At 39.4% G+C, this 18,292-nt stretch overlaps 1 protein-coding gene across 3 annotated transcripts in view; it reads right to left on the bottom strand.

The window, feature by feature from the left end:
* LOC103026877 (protein unc-13 homolog C) overlaps positions 1-18,292 on the bottom strand; it is a 365,017-nt gene that overhangs the window by 64,295 nt on the left and 282,430 nt on the right. For all 3 annotated transcript variants that reach the window (XM_049483498.1, XM_049483499.1, XM_049483500.1), the window contains 2 exons: positions 17,638-17,697; positions 3,385-3,465 (listed from right to left, as the gene is read on the bottom strand). In XM_049483498.1, the coding sequence (XP_049339455.1) occupies positions 3,385-3,465; positions 17,638-17,697 (141 nt within the window). The remainder of the gene's footprint in view (positions 1-3,384; positions 3,466-17,637; positions 17,698-18,292) is intronic.

Raw genomic sequence — 18,292 nt, 5'->3', positions numbered from 1 at the left:
TTGCATTTTTTTGTATGTAAACTTTACAAAACCATTGGTTAACACAACAAACAATAACAGCAGTGCTTTACTTTATGTGAAAGGTGTCCATCTGCTAAAATCCACTTTTTCTTGTTTTTTGTGAAATCCATTGCGTCAACTCGTAAATAAGTATTCATGGCCCCGCCCACCTTGACTCGAGAACGTCCACAGGCAGAGCTGAAGCCTAGCAGCGACACCGCCTCGTCAGATAGGAGCTAACAGTGCTATGAACAATATAGCAAGTTGGTTCCTGTGTTATTTGTGCGAATAACACATCAGTGTTCTATGCTTTGCACCGTAATTTAGAGCTAAGGAACAAATGGTTAGAATTTGTCTATGGAGGAACAACACCAGCGTAGTACGATTGAGACAGGTTTAGAACAGTTCTGTTTACACTAGTTAAAAGTTAAAATCCACGCCAGGCTTTTGTTCCAACTGCCTGGTCGGCTCTGCTGCGGCTCAGCCAACAAAAACCCCAGGGTGGATTTTTACTGTCTGGACCTGGACTACCCAGCTCGGTGTGTAAGTATCTATAGGTTTATATAGGATCTCCGGTGGATTTTGTAATTTACATAGACTCTAAGACTAGGTCAGGGACTGAACTGCACTTAGCAGGGAATTATTACACGTGTTGTAAAGTAACATATGACATCGCAAAACTGTTATCAGTGTCAGAATGTCTTTCTAACTATTGTTCGTCTTGCTGCCTCCTGGTGTTGCAGTGCTGTTAGCAAATCTGGGGCGATATGTTTGCATGTATGAATATTCATGAGGAAGAGCCGAGATCCTATCATTTCTCCCCGTCCAACCCACTCCTCCACGGGACTAAAGCAGTGTTATTTCAGATTATTTATTGAGAGCAACTAGACATTTTAAAACGAATGAAAAACAATGGAACGAGACTTTTAAGGCAATTCAATTTTACAGTGTACGGACAGAGACTATCTATCTGTCTGTGTGTGTGGGTGTGTGTGTGTGTGTGTGTGTTGGGGGGTTAGGTTACTATCACACACCTTCCCATGTGTAAAGCACTCAAGGTCAGACCTTTGTCTGCTTCCCAAAATAGCTCTTTGACAGCGTGTGTATGCTGATGGTGTGAGAACAGAATGCACACACACACACACACACACACACACATGCACTAGACCTCATGACAGCTGAGAGGCTGGTAGAACGAAAGTAAGGTGAAGGCCATTGAGAGAAACAGAGATGGATGTAGATACCAGTCTAGACCTGGAGATTAGCAGCAGCTGTTTATGTAGATTCACACTCATAGAGAGTAGAAGAAAAAGATACCAGGCAGAAAAAGCAAGAAAGACAGACAGACAGACAGACAGATAGACTTAGGGAGCATAGGGAGAATATTTCTTCCAGTAGAGGGAAAAGATGGAAAGAATTTGGACTGACTTTTCCGGAGTTTTTTTTTTTAAATAAGCCTTATTAACCAAAAAATGACTTAGAGCGTTTTAACACATGGAATTTGTTTCTCTGGTCCGGATCAGTTGATGAGTTTGTTTACTTGAAGCGTTTTCTCCCTCTATTTGGTCTGGTTTCACACAGCCATAAATGTACACGCACCAAAATGCGTAAAGGCTTACCAAAACGTGAAGACTTATAATACTAGTGATAGGGGCATAGCTTTGCCCATGCAAAGAAATCACGATTTGTACACCATTAACATCAAGCTTAAAGTAGCTCCACACTTCATTGGTAGGATAGGTGAACAGATTTCAAAATGAGTTCGGTAAAAATCTATACATTTCAGCTGTTGCAAAGATATATATCTGTAATATTCATGTGTTTCCATGATCATTTTATTCATTAAACCTGTTCCTGTATCCTTCTTATTTGTTTGTGCTCGTCAGAAGAGTTATCCCGACTTAATTTCTTTGAGATTGTTGTTAATGCTGTAAAAATAATGATTTTGTTTGCATGGGCACAGCTTTGCCCCTATCACTAGCACTGTAAGCCTGTTGGGAGCATCGGCTAAAAGTGCTCTAATTCAGAATGCTGGGGGAGAATGGAGGTGGACCATTCAACAAAAGTTGAATACTTATTATGATGTTTCCTTAGAACCCAAGTCCATTTCACACCAGATTTCTCCTTTAACTTTAGTGATAATTTCCTCTTCCCATGTCTTTTGCTCTCTCTCTCTTTCTCTCGCTCTACCTGCTGAATTTTATAGCTAGTGGACGTATCACAACAGAAATGAAAAAAAAAAATATATATATATATAAAACACAACAAAACAAAACAATAGCTGAAGTGATTCTATATAATTTTTGCACTGTTTGGTTCCCAATTCACTCTTTTACAGAGCCTATTGATTGTAGGTGTTTTATTTAGTGATGTACGCACAGCATCACTACTGCTGGGTTAGGTAGATTATTAATTATATTTGCCGAAACATGGATTAAATCTCATAACTAACTCTCACTCTCCTAACCCTCCCTCCACCCTCCACTTCTGCTTCTCTCTTTGTGATGATTACTGATTGACTGACACTAAATCAAAAAGTTCAAATCAAAAAGTTTGATATATATCTACAGCTCTGGAAAAAAAAAACCAAGAGACCACTTAATGATGATGTTTTTTCCTTGATTGTACCAAATTTAAAACCTCTGGAATATAATCTAGAGGAAGATGGATGATCACAAGCCATCAAACCAAACTGAACTGCTTGATTTTTTGCACCAGGCGTAAAGCAGCATAAAGCTATCCAAAAGCAGTGTGTAAGACTGGTGGAGGAGAACATGATGCAAAGATGCATGAAAACTGGGATTAAAAACCAGGGTTACTCCACCAAATATTGATTCATGAACTCTTAAAACTTTATGAATATGAACTTGTTTTTTTTGGGGTTTTTTTTTTTGCATTATTTGAGGTCTGAAAGCTCTGCATATTTTTGTTATTAGAATTTGTTATTTAGAGTTAAACAACAATATTCATTTTACTTAAACATATACATATAAATAGTAAAATTTTTCCAGAGCAGTTTTCCAGAGAAAACGAAAACGAGCCTAAAACAGAGCCTTGTGGTAGACCAGAGCTATGAGAAAATGTAAATAAGCAAGCTCTTTCCTTCAGATAGGATTCAAAGCTCTTTTATTTGACACGCCGGATGCCGCGGTGGATGCCGCTGCCTTGTTGAAGATGCTCTGCGTGACTGTCATGGTTTACTGTGTAAAACGCAGCAATCCAGTGCATTCCAAGAGTAACCAGACAACATATCTTGAATACTGAACATATATTAAATTCTGACAGACCAGCTTTACAGGAGGTGCATCGGAAAGCAAAGGAATATGAGCTGCAGAAGACAGGCAGAGAGAAAGACGAGGGGGAGGAGAGGGAGAGATGCCATACCTTGATGGTGGGAAGCACCAAGTCCATTGCTGCACACTGACGTGGCGACAAGCTGCGAGCCTCCTCCCGAATCACATGTTCCTGACAGAGGAGAGAAAGAGGAGAAAGACGAGAGGGTGTTTTTATTCCCAGACAGTACAGCCAGTGACATTTTCATCCATTCTTTCAGTACAGCAACCTTTTCATTCGGGAAACAATCACAGTGTCTCTGCACTTGATAGGTAATTTGTATAAAAAAGAGTTAATCCAGAGTAAAGGCAAGCGATAGCAGTGTGTAGCAGAACAGGCTTCCACTGCAAATTAATTGGTACAATTGGTACAATGGAACAATGTGTGGGTGATGGACAACTTGGTCTCTCACCAAGAGGAACTCTACCCAAAAGTAGCTTTTTATAGATCAGCAGGGGAAGCATACAGTTTTTACGCCCTCTTGTAGTAGCATATGTATATATATATATATATATATATATATATGAATGAAACGTAACTGCTTGCTAATATTACACTGTGTGTGTAATATTTTAGGTTATGTGTGTATTTTTAAGTGATTTTTCTTTTTTTCCAATCCCAGGCCACTATCAATTAGTCTCTTTTTTATTTACACATTTTGTGCATTTGTTTTTTTTTTCCCTATCTTATTACTTTTTTTTTCCATGTTTCCATTTATAGCAACAAATAAATAAATAAATAAAATAAATCAAAACTATGAAAAATATCCTAGTAGGTCCCTATTACTTCCCTCCCACCACCCATAGTCCCAAAACTGGAGCGACAGATAGAGTACTACATAAAGTTAAGGTTATTTGACATAGATAAGACGCACATAAACAAACAAAAACATACATAAACAGACATAGACCAACAGAAAACTAACAGAAACAACACAACATTAGAAAATGTATATGGGTATTACAATTCACACACTGTAATAAGGGGAAGGCCTAGTTATTTAACATGCACAATAGATTAGAAGGATTTTCTAAAATTAGTATGATGTAAAAACGGTTGGCGTTAGCTGTTAATGTATCGTAGAAACCTTTTTTTAAATGTTTTAAACAGTCATTCTCTTCAGGTTCCAATGACCTGTAAGCAGGTTAAACCAGTGTTTCATAGAATTTTTTCCAATTAAGTTTTTTTCCAATTAAGTATTAATTATTTGTTTTGCAGATCTTGGCTGGATTTTCTCAGTCAGTTTTATGAGGTAGAGTCACCTGGAATTCAGGCTTTCAGTTAACAGCTGTGCTGAACTCATCAAGAGTTAATTACTTACTAAGAATTTCTTGTCTCTTAATGTGTTTGAGAGCATCAGTTAAAGTAAAGTTGTGAAGAGGTAGAGTTACAGGTATACAGTGAATAGCTCTATTTGAGTAATGTTCTAATATTATAATCCATATTATAGCAAGAACTACTCAACTAAGAACAAAAAAAAAAAAACAATAATTGAAGAAACAACATTTTTCGGTCAATCTGAGTCGCAAAGACCATCATAAACATTACAATGAAACTGACACTCATCAGGACCGTCTAAGGAAAGGAAGACCAAGAGTTATCTCTGTTGTACAGGATAAGTTTATCAGAGTTACCATCCTCAGAAACCGCAAGTTAAAGGAGAACTCCAGGGTCAAATTGACTTTGGGTGTATAAAACATGATAAAGAGTACTAACCTTTGTTGAATTACCCACCTTCCGCTCTCCCGCAGCTTTCTGAGATCCACCCATTTTATTTAGTTAGTCCAAACACCCTTTAGACTGGGTTATGTAGGTAATAGTTTCTGCCCCTGCAGATAAATCGCTATTTACACTGTTATCCAGCTCAAAGTAGCTCCACACCTCATTGGTAGGATCTGGAGAGCTCTGACATTTAAATCAAGGCATTAAGAACTTTAAAAGTGCGCAAGAAGCTTATTAAAACCACTGTTTACATCCCGTAGCATTAGCTACATCTACAGGCGGCGCCATCTAAAAGTACAGTCATGATCAGTAGAGTGATGAGCACGGAATGTTGATGAAAGCACATGCTGTATACGTGAAGAAGACATGACCAGGATTGTGTGCTGTGCCGGCATAACAGAGGAGAAGGCGAAAGGAAAATAAGACAGACTGGTTTGCGTTCGTGTCTTTCCAGGCTTCAACATTATGTTCTTGTGACTCGTGACTACTGATAGCAGCGTACGGAGATGTAGGTTAGGCTACGGGTTGTAAGTAGTGGTTTTAATAAGCTTCTTGCGCACTTTTAAAGTTATTAATGCCTCGATTTAAATGTCAGGGCTCTCCAGATCCTACCAATGAGGTGTGGAGCTACTTTGAGCTGGATAACAGTGTAAAAAAGCGATTTATCTGCAGGGGCAAGAATATGCTCCATATCACCCAGGTGTAAAGGGTGTTTGGATGAACAAAATAAAATGTGTGGATCTAAGAAAGCTGCTGGAAAGCAGAGGTGGGCTATTCAACAAATGTTTTACTACACCCAAAGTCAATTTTACACTGGCGTTCTCCTTTGACAGCTCCCCAGATAAGAGCACCTGGATTACGTTTAGTATTTTGGTTTGTTTAACACAGATGTGTCCAAACATTGGACTGCTCCTCTATGAAGGGAAGCTGAATGTAGCAGTGGTTGCCAGTTAGCAGCAGTATGTTTTCATGCACCAGCTGCTAGAGCTGACAGCTGGTTATCAGAGTTCTGTCCCTGTGTGTGTGAAGCAGAGTACGACCCCTTAAACCTCAGCACCACCAAACTACACCCATCTCCACAGCGTCCAACATCACCCAGCCTGCGTCACTAAGCCTGATTAAAAAACCTACTTCCACTGCCCATTACTGTTTTCTCTCTCTCTCTCTCTCTCTCTCTCTCTCTATTACGTAATGCTGTGTGTGTGGTGGTCCAGCAGCTGGTCTTCGTAAGCTGGGCGGATAAAAGATTAAGGAAAGCCGTCTCTGCCCAGTTGAACGCTGAAGCCATTAAGAGAGATATCTCACGAATCTCACAGCGTTCCTACGTCATTTCTTTTTTAGGTCAAATACTGAACTCTATACATCCAAATGTTTAAAAGCATTCAGCTACTGTATGTTGCACCCATTGCTGAAATACTCTAGTTTTGCAAATGCACACACACACACACACACACACACAGCTTGTATAGTGAACCTATTGGCACCATGCCCGAACACCAGTAGTAGTGAGCTACAGAGGAATAAAGCTCCCCATCATTGTTGTAGAGCAGTGGAAATTTGTGCTATACTATAATGGAGCTCCACCCAATACATTTGGGATGAGTTGGGGATGAAGTAGGTGGTGATCATCAAATCGAATGATCCGATATTGATTTATATAAAAATCAATCAATGGTTCTCACGAAACCATTCTTTTTTTAAGCACCGTCCTCTGACTGGAGTGATCTTGAGCATGACGCCCTCCAGGAGTCGGTACTGGGGGGGGAGTTTCTGTAAAAAAAAAGTAAATAATTTTCTTCTGTATTTCCACTCACTGATGCGTGTGTTTATCAAACTAGTACATTTTACACAGTTTTAAGTGGTTTTCCAGTGTTGTTTCTGCCTGTACTACCGTTAGCTTAGCGGGTTAGCCACTTCACAGATTAAAAGGCCTAGCAGGTTAGCCTGATTTACGACTACCAAACACAGCTGGGGTGCTAATCTAATACCCGCCGGTGCGCTAGCAGCGTCAGGCGGTTGTACAGTGTAACAGGTTTAACTGTAGGTTAACCTGTAACTGAGTGATTCAATGTTTAAATACAGGGGTTGGACAATAAAACTGAAACACCTGTCATTTTAGTGTGGGAGGTTTCATGGCTAAATTGGAGCAGCCTGGCAGCCAATCTTCATTAATTGCACATTGCACCAGTAAGAGCAGTAAGAGTGTGAAGGTTCAATTAGCAGGGTAAGAGCACAGTTCTGCTCAAAATATTGCAATGCACACAACATTATGGGAGACATACCAGAGTTCAAAAGAGGACAAATTGTTGGTGTCTTGCTGGAGCATCTGTGACCAAGACATCAAGTCTTTGTGATGCATCAAGAGCCACGGTATCCAGGGTAATGTCAGCATAGCACCAAGAAGGACCAACCACATCCAACAGGATTAACTGTGGACGCTGTAAGAGGAAGCTGTCTGAAAGGGATGTTCGGGTGCTAAATTCCTTTGAATTTAATAATGTATTTTCTCTTAACATTATTCAGTTTGCTTGTCGTGTTTTTATTATCACTATGTTTATTATAGCATCATATCTAAACTAGTGGGTATGGGTGAATTTCAAACGTTTATTTGCAAATAAATAAGACATTTATAAAGCATGTTATGTTTTTGTTTCATGTAACTAAAATGTAGGTATAGACGTTCATACAGCATTTTTTAAAACAGGGGCTTTTAAAGCCTCATTAATGTTCTGGAACCACGTTAAAGGAACAAATAAGGAATCATGTAGTAACTTAAGAGTGTTAAACACACCAACATACACTGTAAAGGATTTAGGTACTCTCATCTGAGGTGCTGTTAACTTAAGCAGTTTCTAAGACTGGTAACTCGACAAACAATCAGACTATATACTCATCTCTAAACAGTGAAAGAGCTAGCGCTGATGAGTTTTCAGTGATTTTTCTCCAGCACTAAGGCTGGGTGCAGCAGCATTAGCATTAGCATTAGCCGCTAATGCTAATGCTAATGCTGCTGCACCCAGCCTTAGTGCTGGAGAAAAATCACTGAAAACTCACCTTTATAAAGCTGTACTTCAGCAGAGTGGCTTTACTGCTCCTTAATACCTGACTGGTAGAATTCATACATAAGCACTGTGGATTTTTAGAAAAAATAAAGGCTTTTAAGTCAATCTTATAGCCCGAAAAAAAACGGGATTTGCATACGTTTTACCTATGTTTTTCTTTACAGTTTGTTTTACTAATGAATAAGGAAAATCCACAGAATGTTATGGAGTGTCTTTTTGACTGGTACTGTTTGCAAACCAAAATCATCCTGAACTTTCAGGAGTTTTGCATCTGTTCCTCCCTGTTTATGTCTCTGATTGTGATTTTTACTCTTCACTCTCTCTTTCCTGGAAAAACTCTTGGTTTAAAAGCAAAAACAAGGGAAACAAAAAGCCTCTCCAAACTTTAAGCTGCAGGTGTGATATCAGCGGGGCTCAGAGCAAAAGCTCTTCCCAGGAGAGAAGTGATGAAACTTCAGTTCCATTTAATCAGGCCTGGTCGAAGGTTGCTAATGCCTGGCGCGGCTACGCTAGCTGGACACTGATAACACTCCAGCAGGGCTGGGGTCGATCTAACTGCCGCTTCACTTCGCTCACCGCACAAGCAATCAAGCCAGCCACCCTCTGCAGCTACCCACCAAATATTAAAGCTGTGAGAGTGAGAGAGAGTGAGCGTGAGTGTAAGGATGCTATAAGGGGAGTTATATGAAAACGGCTGTCCATTGATTTTTCGCTCGCAAAAGGTCACTACTTTTTTAGGGACCTACACCACACTCTACTCCCTATCTGAGTCTATCGATTAGCCCTTAATGCGGACCTGCATCTGCCAACAGTCCTGAGATCAGACCTGATCCTGCTATAATTCTCCATTAGCGTCAAACCTGTTTTCTGCCTTTACTAATCAGACCGCGGCTTCAGCTTCCAGAAGGCTGCTTCAACAGCCAGCGTGGACCAGGGCTTTTAGGTGGACATTCAGACCAGTGCTTCCTAAACTGGGGATAAAGACCATCCTGACCAAACCCTGATCAAACCCCAGCATCCTAATACCACACACTGAGAAAAGAGTCTGACTACCAAGAAGCAGGAATCTGTTAACTTGGGGTTTCTGAGGCTGGTAACTCTGCTCGTCCTTTCCTAGAATGGTCCTGATGAGTGCCCCTTTCATCATAAAGTTTTTGATGGTCTTTGTGACTGCACTTGAGAATACTTTCAAAGTTCCTTTCTTAAACCTTTTTTTTCTTTTCTTAATTAAGTAGTTCTCACCATAATCTGGATTATAACATTACTCAAATAGAGCTATTCACTGTATACCTGTAACTCTACCTCTTCACTCCTTTACTTTAACCCTTGTGTGGTGTTCATATTTTTGTTACCCGTTTACTTTGTTACTTGTATTTAATTCAGCAAAATTAAGCAATTTTTTAATATTTGCCCTTTACCTTTCTTATGTTACATTTCTTTCAAAAAGTGCTACTCTTTTTTTTATTAGTTTTTTTAATAAAATGTAAAAGAAAATGAATTAAACTCAAGATATGAGTAGAACATTTGTTTAGTTTCAAATTTACAAATGAAGCAATGTTTATTAGCCCTTGGCCAAACATACTGTATGTAATATAAATGGTTGGGGGGGGGGGGGTGTGTGTACAGTGTGTGTTTATTGAAAATGTGTTTTGATATATACAGAAAAAGCTAAGCTTAACTTTTTTCTTTCTTTTTTTGATCCATTTAGTCCAATAGCATTACTTTCTCGTAAACCTTTGAATGCATCTACTTATAAAGCATCTATGAGATCTATTTTTTGCGACAAAGCAAAATGACTAAATATACTGCATCAGCACAATTGCTTGGTGCGCATTTCAGTTTTTAAAACCATGTAAATTCCACACTTTTCAGTACACTGGATTTTATTTCCAGGTTTTTTTTTTTAGTGCACTCAACATTTCCTCAGGCTCGTCTAGTGGTACCACACCTGGGCTAGCACAAGCACTACCAGCCCAAATTGCTCGTTTAGATAGAGCCCAGGCAGCACAGGCAGCAGCGAGAGGACCCGGTGTTTTGCATGCTGATTGCCTTGCAGTGAAGCGCAGTTATAAAGCAGGTGTGTTAAATGATGCAGTGATGCGGTGCTGCTGCTGCTGCTGCTGGAGAGCAGCTCCAGAGAGGAGTGAGGAGCAATGGAGCAGTGTGATGAGTGGAGGAAGAGGCGTACAGTGTCTAGAAGCATAAAAACTGGATCACAGAACAAGAGTGAACAAAAGGAGAGACACACAGGTACAGTATATACCGATTTAACCCTTTTTTAGACTGAACCAGCATTTTCTCCTGTGATAAAAAAAGACTTTTTGTCACATTCCCATCCTGTTCTGTGCCTGTCTGTATTCCTAGAAAGCACATGGCCCTCTCTGCATTCTTCTTTTCTCTGTCCTTGTCTTCTGTGCTTTCACTTGTATCATTTGCAGCCCCGCCCCTTCGTTACCTGTCCCCAGGTATTTCCTGTTTCCTGTTACTTCCGTATACTGTATATATAGCAGAGGTGGAAAAAGAACTGAAAAATTGTAATTGAGTAAAATTAACTTTACTTTGCTAAAATTCTACTCAAGTAAAAGTAAAAGTACTCATCTAAAAATCTACTCGAGTAAAAGTAAAAGTACCCATCTAAAAATCTACTCGAGTAAAAGTAAAAGTACCCATCTAAAAATCTACTCGAGTAAAAGTAAAAGTACCCATCTAAAAATCTACTCGAGTAAAAGTAAAAGTACCCATCTAAAAATCTACTCGAGTAAAAGTAAAAGTACCCATCTAAAAATCTAAAAATAATGTATTATAAACCCATTTATTGCAATATGAAATATTTTTGTTAAATAATTGTACTTAATATATAAAGATTTATTGTTTGTGAAACGTCTGTACAACTGTTTATGGTTTAGGAATTCTGTAGATAGGCTGAACCCTTGTTTCTGTACGTGTCGTATTAGAAAAACGCCCACCAGCGGACAGGCGACACAGAGCGATTTTATCGCGTTCGGTGTGAACGTACAGTTAGACCACATAAAGAGTAAAGACATATAATGTCTCTAAAACCCTGCCACCAGCATCCTCAGTGCTTTTTAAGTGATGGTTTAATAAATCACAAAAGCCAAAATACAGCAAATATAGACAGATAGATGGAGAAACCAACATTTTAAAGAAAGAACTAAGAAGAAAAGAGAGATAGATTGAGAAAAAAAAACTGAGATTGAAAGAATGCAGACGTGACGTGATGAGGAAAAGACCTGCAGTGCTCTAACCGCTCCACCTGCTCACACACCTCAAGGGTTCTTAGGGGAGCACTCGGGATTGAAAAATGGCTAATGGCTTTTATCTCATCAAGCCCTTCAACTGCAGATATCTGAATGGGGTTTTGATCAGTTGTGCTCATAAAATATATTTAGCTGAAGTATGGTTTAACAGGAGCACAGATAAAAGCACAGCCTCTCATTGAAACAGATAGAGGGGTGTATTCGTCCACCGAGTGAATAAAGGCTGTGTTCCAATTGGATTCAACGCAATAATAGTAATAGAAAATACATTAGAACTAGATTATAATCTCAATAGCAAAGGTTTGCCAGGTTAGTACACGAAATGTGAATGCATTAATCTGTTTGCGAAGCATGCTCACAGTCTATTACAGTTGCAAGAAAAAGACTGTTAACCCCTTTGGGATTACTTGTATTTCTGCATAAATTGGTCATTAAATGTGTTCTGATTTTCATCTTCAAGTCACAACAATAGACAAACACAGTCTGCTTAAACTAATACCACACATACAATGATATGTTTGCATGATTTTCTTAAACACAACATGTTAACATTCACAGTGAGGATGGAACAAGTATGTGAACCCCTAGGCTAATGGCTTTTCTAAGAGCTAATTGGAGGCAGAATGTGATTGGAGATTGGATGTGTTGGTTAAAGCTGCCCTGCTCAATTTGCTGTTCTTAGGAAGCATTGCTTGATGTGAATCATGCCTCCCACAAAAGAGCAAGAGCTCTCAGAAGACCTACGTTCAAGAATTGTTGACTTGCATGAAGCTGCAAAGGGTTACAAAAGTATCTCTAAAAGCCTTGATTATGTTCATGTGTCCACGGTAAGACAAGACGGTCTACAAACTAGGAGAAAGTTCAGCACTGTTGCTGCTCTCCATAGGCGTGGTCGTCCTGTAAAGATGACTGTAAGAGCACAGCGCAGAATGAAAGATCAATGTGGTGAGGAAGAATCCTAGAGTGTCAGCTGAAGACTTACAAAAGTTACATTTTTGTTGAGAAATCTACAATAAGAAAAATATAAAACAAGAATGGAGTTCATGGGAGGAGACCAAAGAGGAAGCCACTGCTGTCCAAAAAAAAACATTGCTGCACGTTTGAAGTTTGCAAAAGAGCACCTGGATGTTCCACAGCAGTACTGGATAAATATACTGTGGACAGATTAAACCAAAATTGAGTTGTTTGGAAGGAACACACAACGCTATGTGGAGAAAAAAGGCACAGAACACCACAGTTGGGACGACCTCATCCCAACTGTGAAACATGGTGGAGGGGGCATCATGGTTTGGGGCTGCTTTGCTGTCTCAGGGTCTGGACGGATTGCTGTTATTAACAGAAAAATGAATTCCCAAGTTTACCAAGATATTTTGCAGGAAGACTTAATCTAACAATCTGTCTGCCAACTGAAGCTCAACAGAGGATGGATGATGCAACAGGACAACGACCCAAAACATAGAAGTAAATCAACAACCGGACGACTTCAAAAGAGAGTCCTGACCTCCTCAATCCAATTGAGATGCTGTGGCATCATGACCTCAAGAGAGCGATTTATCACACCAGAGATCCCAAAAATATTATAGCTGAACTGAAACAGTTTGGTGAAGAGGAATGATCTGAAATTCCTCCTGACTGTGGTTCAGGTCTGATCTGCAGCTACAGGAAACGTTGGGTTGAGGTTTTTGCTGCCAAAAAAGGATCAACCAGTTATTAAATCCAAAGCTTCACATACTTTCCTCCCTCACTGTGAATGTTAACATGTTGTGTTCAATAAAACCATGCAAACATTACATTTTTTTTTTGTGTGGTATTAGTTTAAACACTAATTAGACTGTGTTTTTCTATTGTTGTGGCTTAGATGAAGATCAGAACACATTTAATCCCAAAGGGTTCACATACTTTTTTCTTGCAGCTGTATGTGGTACAGCACTGTGCACGCTCACAGTCTATTATACACCCACCATAAGCACAGTATGTGCATATGATCACTGCAGCATGGCCAGAGTGGAAGAGCAGCATCGTTAGAGTTTAGCCAGCCAGCAGTAGGAGGCTTTGATTGACAGCTGCAGAATCTTCGCAGAGGCTGGGAATTATTTTGCCTTTAAAGTACACACACACACACACACATGCAAACACACACACACACTCTCTCTCTCTCAAGAGTAAGTATAGCATGAAAGGACAGCAGCGAAGGATGCTGTAACGTGGGGGAGGAGTGAGGATGATCCTCTTCAGTGTAGAAGCAGAAGCTGCTTCCTGCTGCTCTGAGGTAAAGCATCTATACACCCCGAGCATACCTTCAAAAGATCTGCTCTCACTCTGCCCACACTTCACACTCGCACTCTTATCCAGCGTGAAAAGCACACCAGCGTGAAAACACACAGCTCTCCACATGAAAGAGCCTCTGAATTCACAATGCAGAATCAATCAGCTCTCAGTCTGTGGTCAGTTTGGAGTGAAGAGAGCTCTCGACTCTTAATTGATGCAGATTTCACCAGGAACAACTCTACACATGGACAAAAAGTCAAAAAGTGCTCATTCACTGCTTCAAAGATCAAGTGTATTAAAAAAGAGTTTACTCTGCTTTTGTTGCTACCTTCCACTACCAGATCAGGAGAATCTCTCGCTATCTTTAAGAGACTCCTGAAGACAGAGCTCTTCAAAGAGCACTTACTCTCCTAACACCTCTAACTAACTACCTTCTACTACCAGATCAGGAGAATCTCTCACTATCTTTAATAAACTCCTGAAGACAGAGCTCTTCAAAGAGCACTTACTCTCCTAACACCTCTAACTAACTACCTTCCACTACCAGATCAGGAGAATCTCTCACTATCTTTAATAAACTCCTGAAGACAGAGCTCTTCAAAGAGCACTTACTCTCCTAACACCTCTAACACACTAACTACTTCTAACCTTCCCCTCCTTCACTCCTCTATCCCTTTATTTCCCTTCGACCTCCTTTAAGCCCTATCTAAAAACGGTTTATCTAAATTCCTATTACTTTTGTATTTCATTATTGTAAGTCGCTTTGGACAAAAGCGTCCGCCAAATGCTATGTAATGTAATGTAACTGTCTCTGTGCTGTCCCTGAAAGGCTTTTTACGAGATTTTGAGAAAAGACATTTTGGGCCTGAGCAGGCTTCAATCTCCCACGTCTGTGGGGTGTGAGGTTTAGAACTTTACCCCCATAAAGTACCAGTCAAGGACAGATCTGCACACTCTTGGCATTTTAATCTCAGTGTCTTCATGAGGGAGAGTCACCTGGAATAGTTTTCTCAGCATCTTGAAGAAAGGAGTTCCTGGAGGTGCTGAACAATAGCTGCTGAATTTCCTTCACGCTGTGGGTTCATATAAAGGGATTGTGGAGGACAAACACCCTTTTTAAACTGTTTACTACATTAGTTGAGTAAATTCACTGTCTGATAGTGACCTCTAGCAAGTTTATCAATCACCACCTGTGTAAGAGGCTCCTTTAAGAATGGAAAAAGCAAGTACCCTATTTTATAGACTATAAAATGCACCAGATTATAAGACGCATTTTAAGCAACAATAATAAGGAACAAAGGTGTAACCATGTTTCTCTTCTAATCCAGCAGGTCTCATCACTGGGGGCACCTAAGTTAACGAAACTGTTATAAAAAACAAACCAAAAAAATCTTTCAATCGAGTCAAGCGAGCGCTGGATGTTAATCTACACAAATTTCTCTACCTGAAGAAATGTACTAGTGCTATACTGAGGAACCCTGAGTCTTCCACAACCCAAAAGCACTTTTAACTAGCGTTTCTTTCCATGTAGCTTGTTTTAACATGGTAAACACTAAACTCTAAACTACACCCAAAAACTCGCTTTTATAAGTCTGTACCTCAGCAGAGTGGCTTTACTGCTCCTTACAGTCTGACTGGTGAAATTCATACATAAGCGGCATCGGATTATAAAGCACACTGTCGATTTTTGGGAACATTAAGGGATTTTAAGTGTGCCATAAAGTGCAAAAAATATGGTACACAGCAAATTTGCTGGTATTTCATCAACGATCACGGTGTTAACTGTATCCTATAGTGTTGATTTAACACAGGCAATTTTTCTGTGTGTATTCTGAGCCAAAAAGAATTCCACGTTTAAAGTGAGTGAAAGGATTTGACATCTGGATTACAAGCAGCTCATCATGGGGTGTCAACACTTCAGAATGAATGGACCAATTTAAGTGCTTGGAATAAAACATGTCTCCATATATTTTCATTTAAAGTGTTTTGTTATATACAGCTCTGAAAAAATTAAAGAGACCACTTCAGTTTCTGAATCAGTTTCTCTGATTTTGCTATTTATAGGTTTATGTCTGAGTAAAATGAACATTGTTGTTTTATTCTATAAACTGCAGACAACATTTATCCCAAATTCCAAATAAAAATATTCTCATTTAAAGCATTTATTTGAAGAAAATGAGAAATGGCTGAAATAAAGATCTCAAATAATACAAAGAAAACAAGTTCATATTCATAAAGTTTTAAGAGTTCAGAAATCAATATTTGTTGGAATAACCCTGGTTTTTAATCACAGTTTTTATGCCTCTTGGCATCATGTTCTCCTCCACCAGTCTTACACACTGCTTTTGGATAACTTTATGCTGCTTTACTCCTGGTGCAAAAATTCAAGCAGTTCAGTTTGGTGGTTTGATGGTTTGTGACCATCCATCTTCCTCTTGATTATATTCCAGAGGTTTTTAATTTGGTAAAATCAAAGAAACTCATTTTTAAGTGGTCTCTTATTCCAGAGCTGTAGATGTTTTCAGTGGGTCGTAATGATGTGAAATTTTTGTACAGCATTTTTATTTTGGGCCTAACCCGGTCCAACTGAAGCCAGCTATGTTCTGTTCCGTGACCCAGACTCAGATGGAGTCTGAAATGAGCCATGACTCGTTTGATAACTGGCATGTAAATGCAATTAATTAAATCACACTTAGATCAGTGTGATTGGCTGAGAGACGTTCTATGAATTCCAACATCTTCTGATAATGGCAGTCCTAAACCCGGTCCATCGTAAATTCCTGTAACCTGTTACACATCACTATATATTAAAACACTCTAATTTACCAACAGCAACGCTCTTCACACCAAATACCACAAGAGCATGGGGATGAACCTATCCTGCACAACAGAGGAAACTCTTGCGCTTCCTTTGCTGGTGCGCTACTGATGAGAGCCAGTTTCACCATAACGTTTTTTTTTATGGTCTTTTTGCGGTGACTGCACTTGACAATACTTTCAAAGTTCTTAAAATGTTTGGATTAACTGTCCTTTATTTCTTAAATTACTTTTACTTTATTTAGTTAAGTAGTTCTCACCATAATCTGGATTAGAGCATTACTCAAATAGAGCTATTATTCACTGTATGCAGCATGTGCTTTCATCAACATTCCGTGCTCATCACTCTACTGATCATGACTGTACTTTTAGATGGCGCCGCCTGTAGATGTAGCTAATGCTACGGGATGTAAACAGTGGTTTTAATAAGCTTCTTGCGCACTTTTAAAGTTCTTAATGCCTTGATTTAAATGTCAGAGCTCTCCAGATCCTACCAATGAGGTGTGGAGCTACTTTGAGCTGGATAACAGTGTAAATAGCGATTTATCTGCAGGGGCAGAAACTATTACCTACATAACCCAGTCTAAAGGGTGTTTGGACTAACTAAATAAAATGGGTGGATCTCAGAAAGCTGCGGGAGAGCGGAAGGTGGGTAATTCAACAAAGGTTAGTACTCTTTATCATGTTTTATACACCCAAAGTCAATTTGACCCTGGAGTTCTCCTTTAACTTGCGGTTTCTGAGGATGGTAACTCTGATAAACTTATCCTGTACAACAGAGATAACTCTTGGTCTTCCTTTCCTTAGACTGTCCTGATGAGTGTCAGTTTTCATTGTAATGTTTATGATGGTCTTTGCGACTCAGATTGACCGAAAAATGTTGTTTCTTCAATTATTGTTTTTTTTTTTTTGTTCTTAGTTGAGTAGTTCTTGCTATAATATGGATTATAATATTAGAACATTACTCAAATAGAGCTATTCACTGTACACCTGTAACTCTACCTCTTCAAAACTTTACTTTAACTGATGCTCTCAAACACATTATTAAGAGACAAGAAATTCAGCACAGTCTCTTATAATTCTAAACCCGCTGCTGCTCATCCAGTACCCAGCTCCAAACCTGCACCACAGATACATTCACCCAAATAACATCTTACCTTCAGCTTGGAGAGCTGTCCCAGGTCCTTGGCGGCACTGAAAATCATCTGAGCTCCTTGCTGTGTGGGAAAAAAGTGGAAAAAAGGAGTTTCATTTAAGCAGAGTGTGTGTGTAATACACTGTTCCAGTTCTATATCTTAAACAGAGTGTGAGCAGAGTATGACTCCGACCACAGATTGCTCTGTGCTGGTTCTTCTTTTCTGGATGGGTTCCTTCTCTCACAACTCTCTCTCTTCCTCTCTCTCTCTCTCTCTCTCTCTCTCTCTCTGTCTCACACACACAACAGAAAGGATATGGTAGATATAGGGGAGAGCGGGGTAATGTGAGCCATTTTAAAATTAAAAATTTTCGAATTAATTCAGGATGTTTCCTAGCTATTAAAGTTATCAGAATGTCTTCAAGACAAAGGGCAATGAAAATATGTTTGTTTTAAAAAAAGTGGTCTTGTGTCTCACTTTACCCCAACTCAGGGGTAAACTAAGACAGACCAGAGAAATTAAGGGGGTAAAGTGAACCAGTTGGGGGTGTGCTGTTCCACTTATGTTTTCCACTTTTAAACTACCATTAACATTACATGTTGTAACAAATGCGTGTCTGTTAAAGATGAGAGACAAGGGAAGAACCTTATTGAAATCAAAGCCAAAAATTACAGGT

The sequence above is a fragment of the Astyanax mexicanus genome, chromosome 9 (genome assembly GCF_023375975.1).
Source record: "Astyanax mexicanus isolate ESR-SI-001 chromosome 9, AstMex3_surface, whole genome shotgun sequence".
Lineage (NCBI taxonomy): Eukaryota > Metazoa > Chordata > Actinopteri > Characiformes > Acestrorhamphidae > Astyanax > Astyanax mexicanus.
The sequence above is the reverse complement of the archived record's forward strand: the minus strand, read 5'-3'. Positions and strand labels throughout refer to the sequence as shown.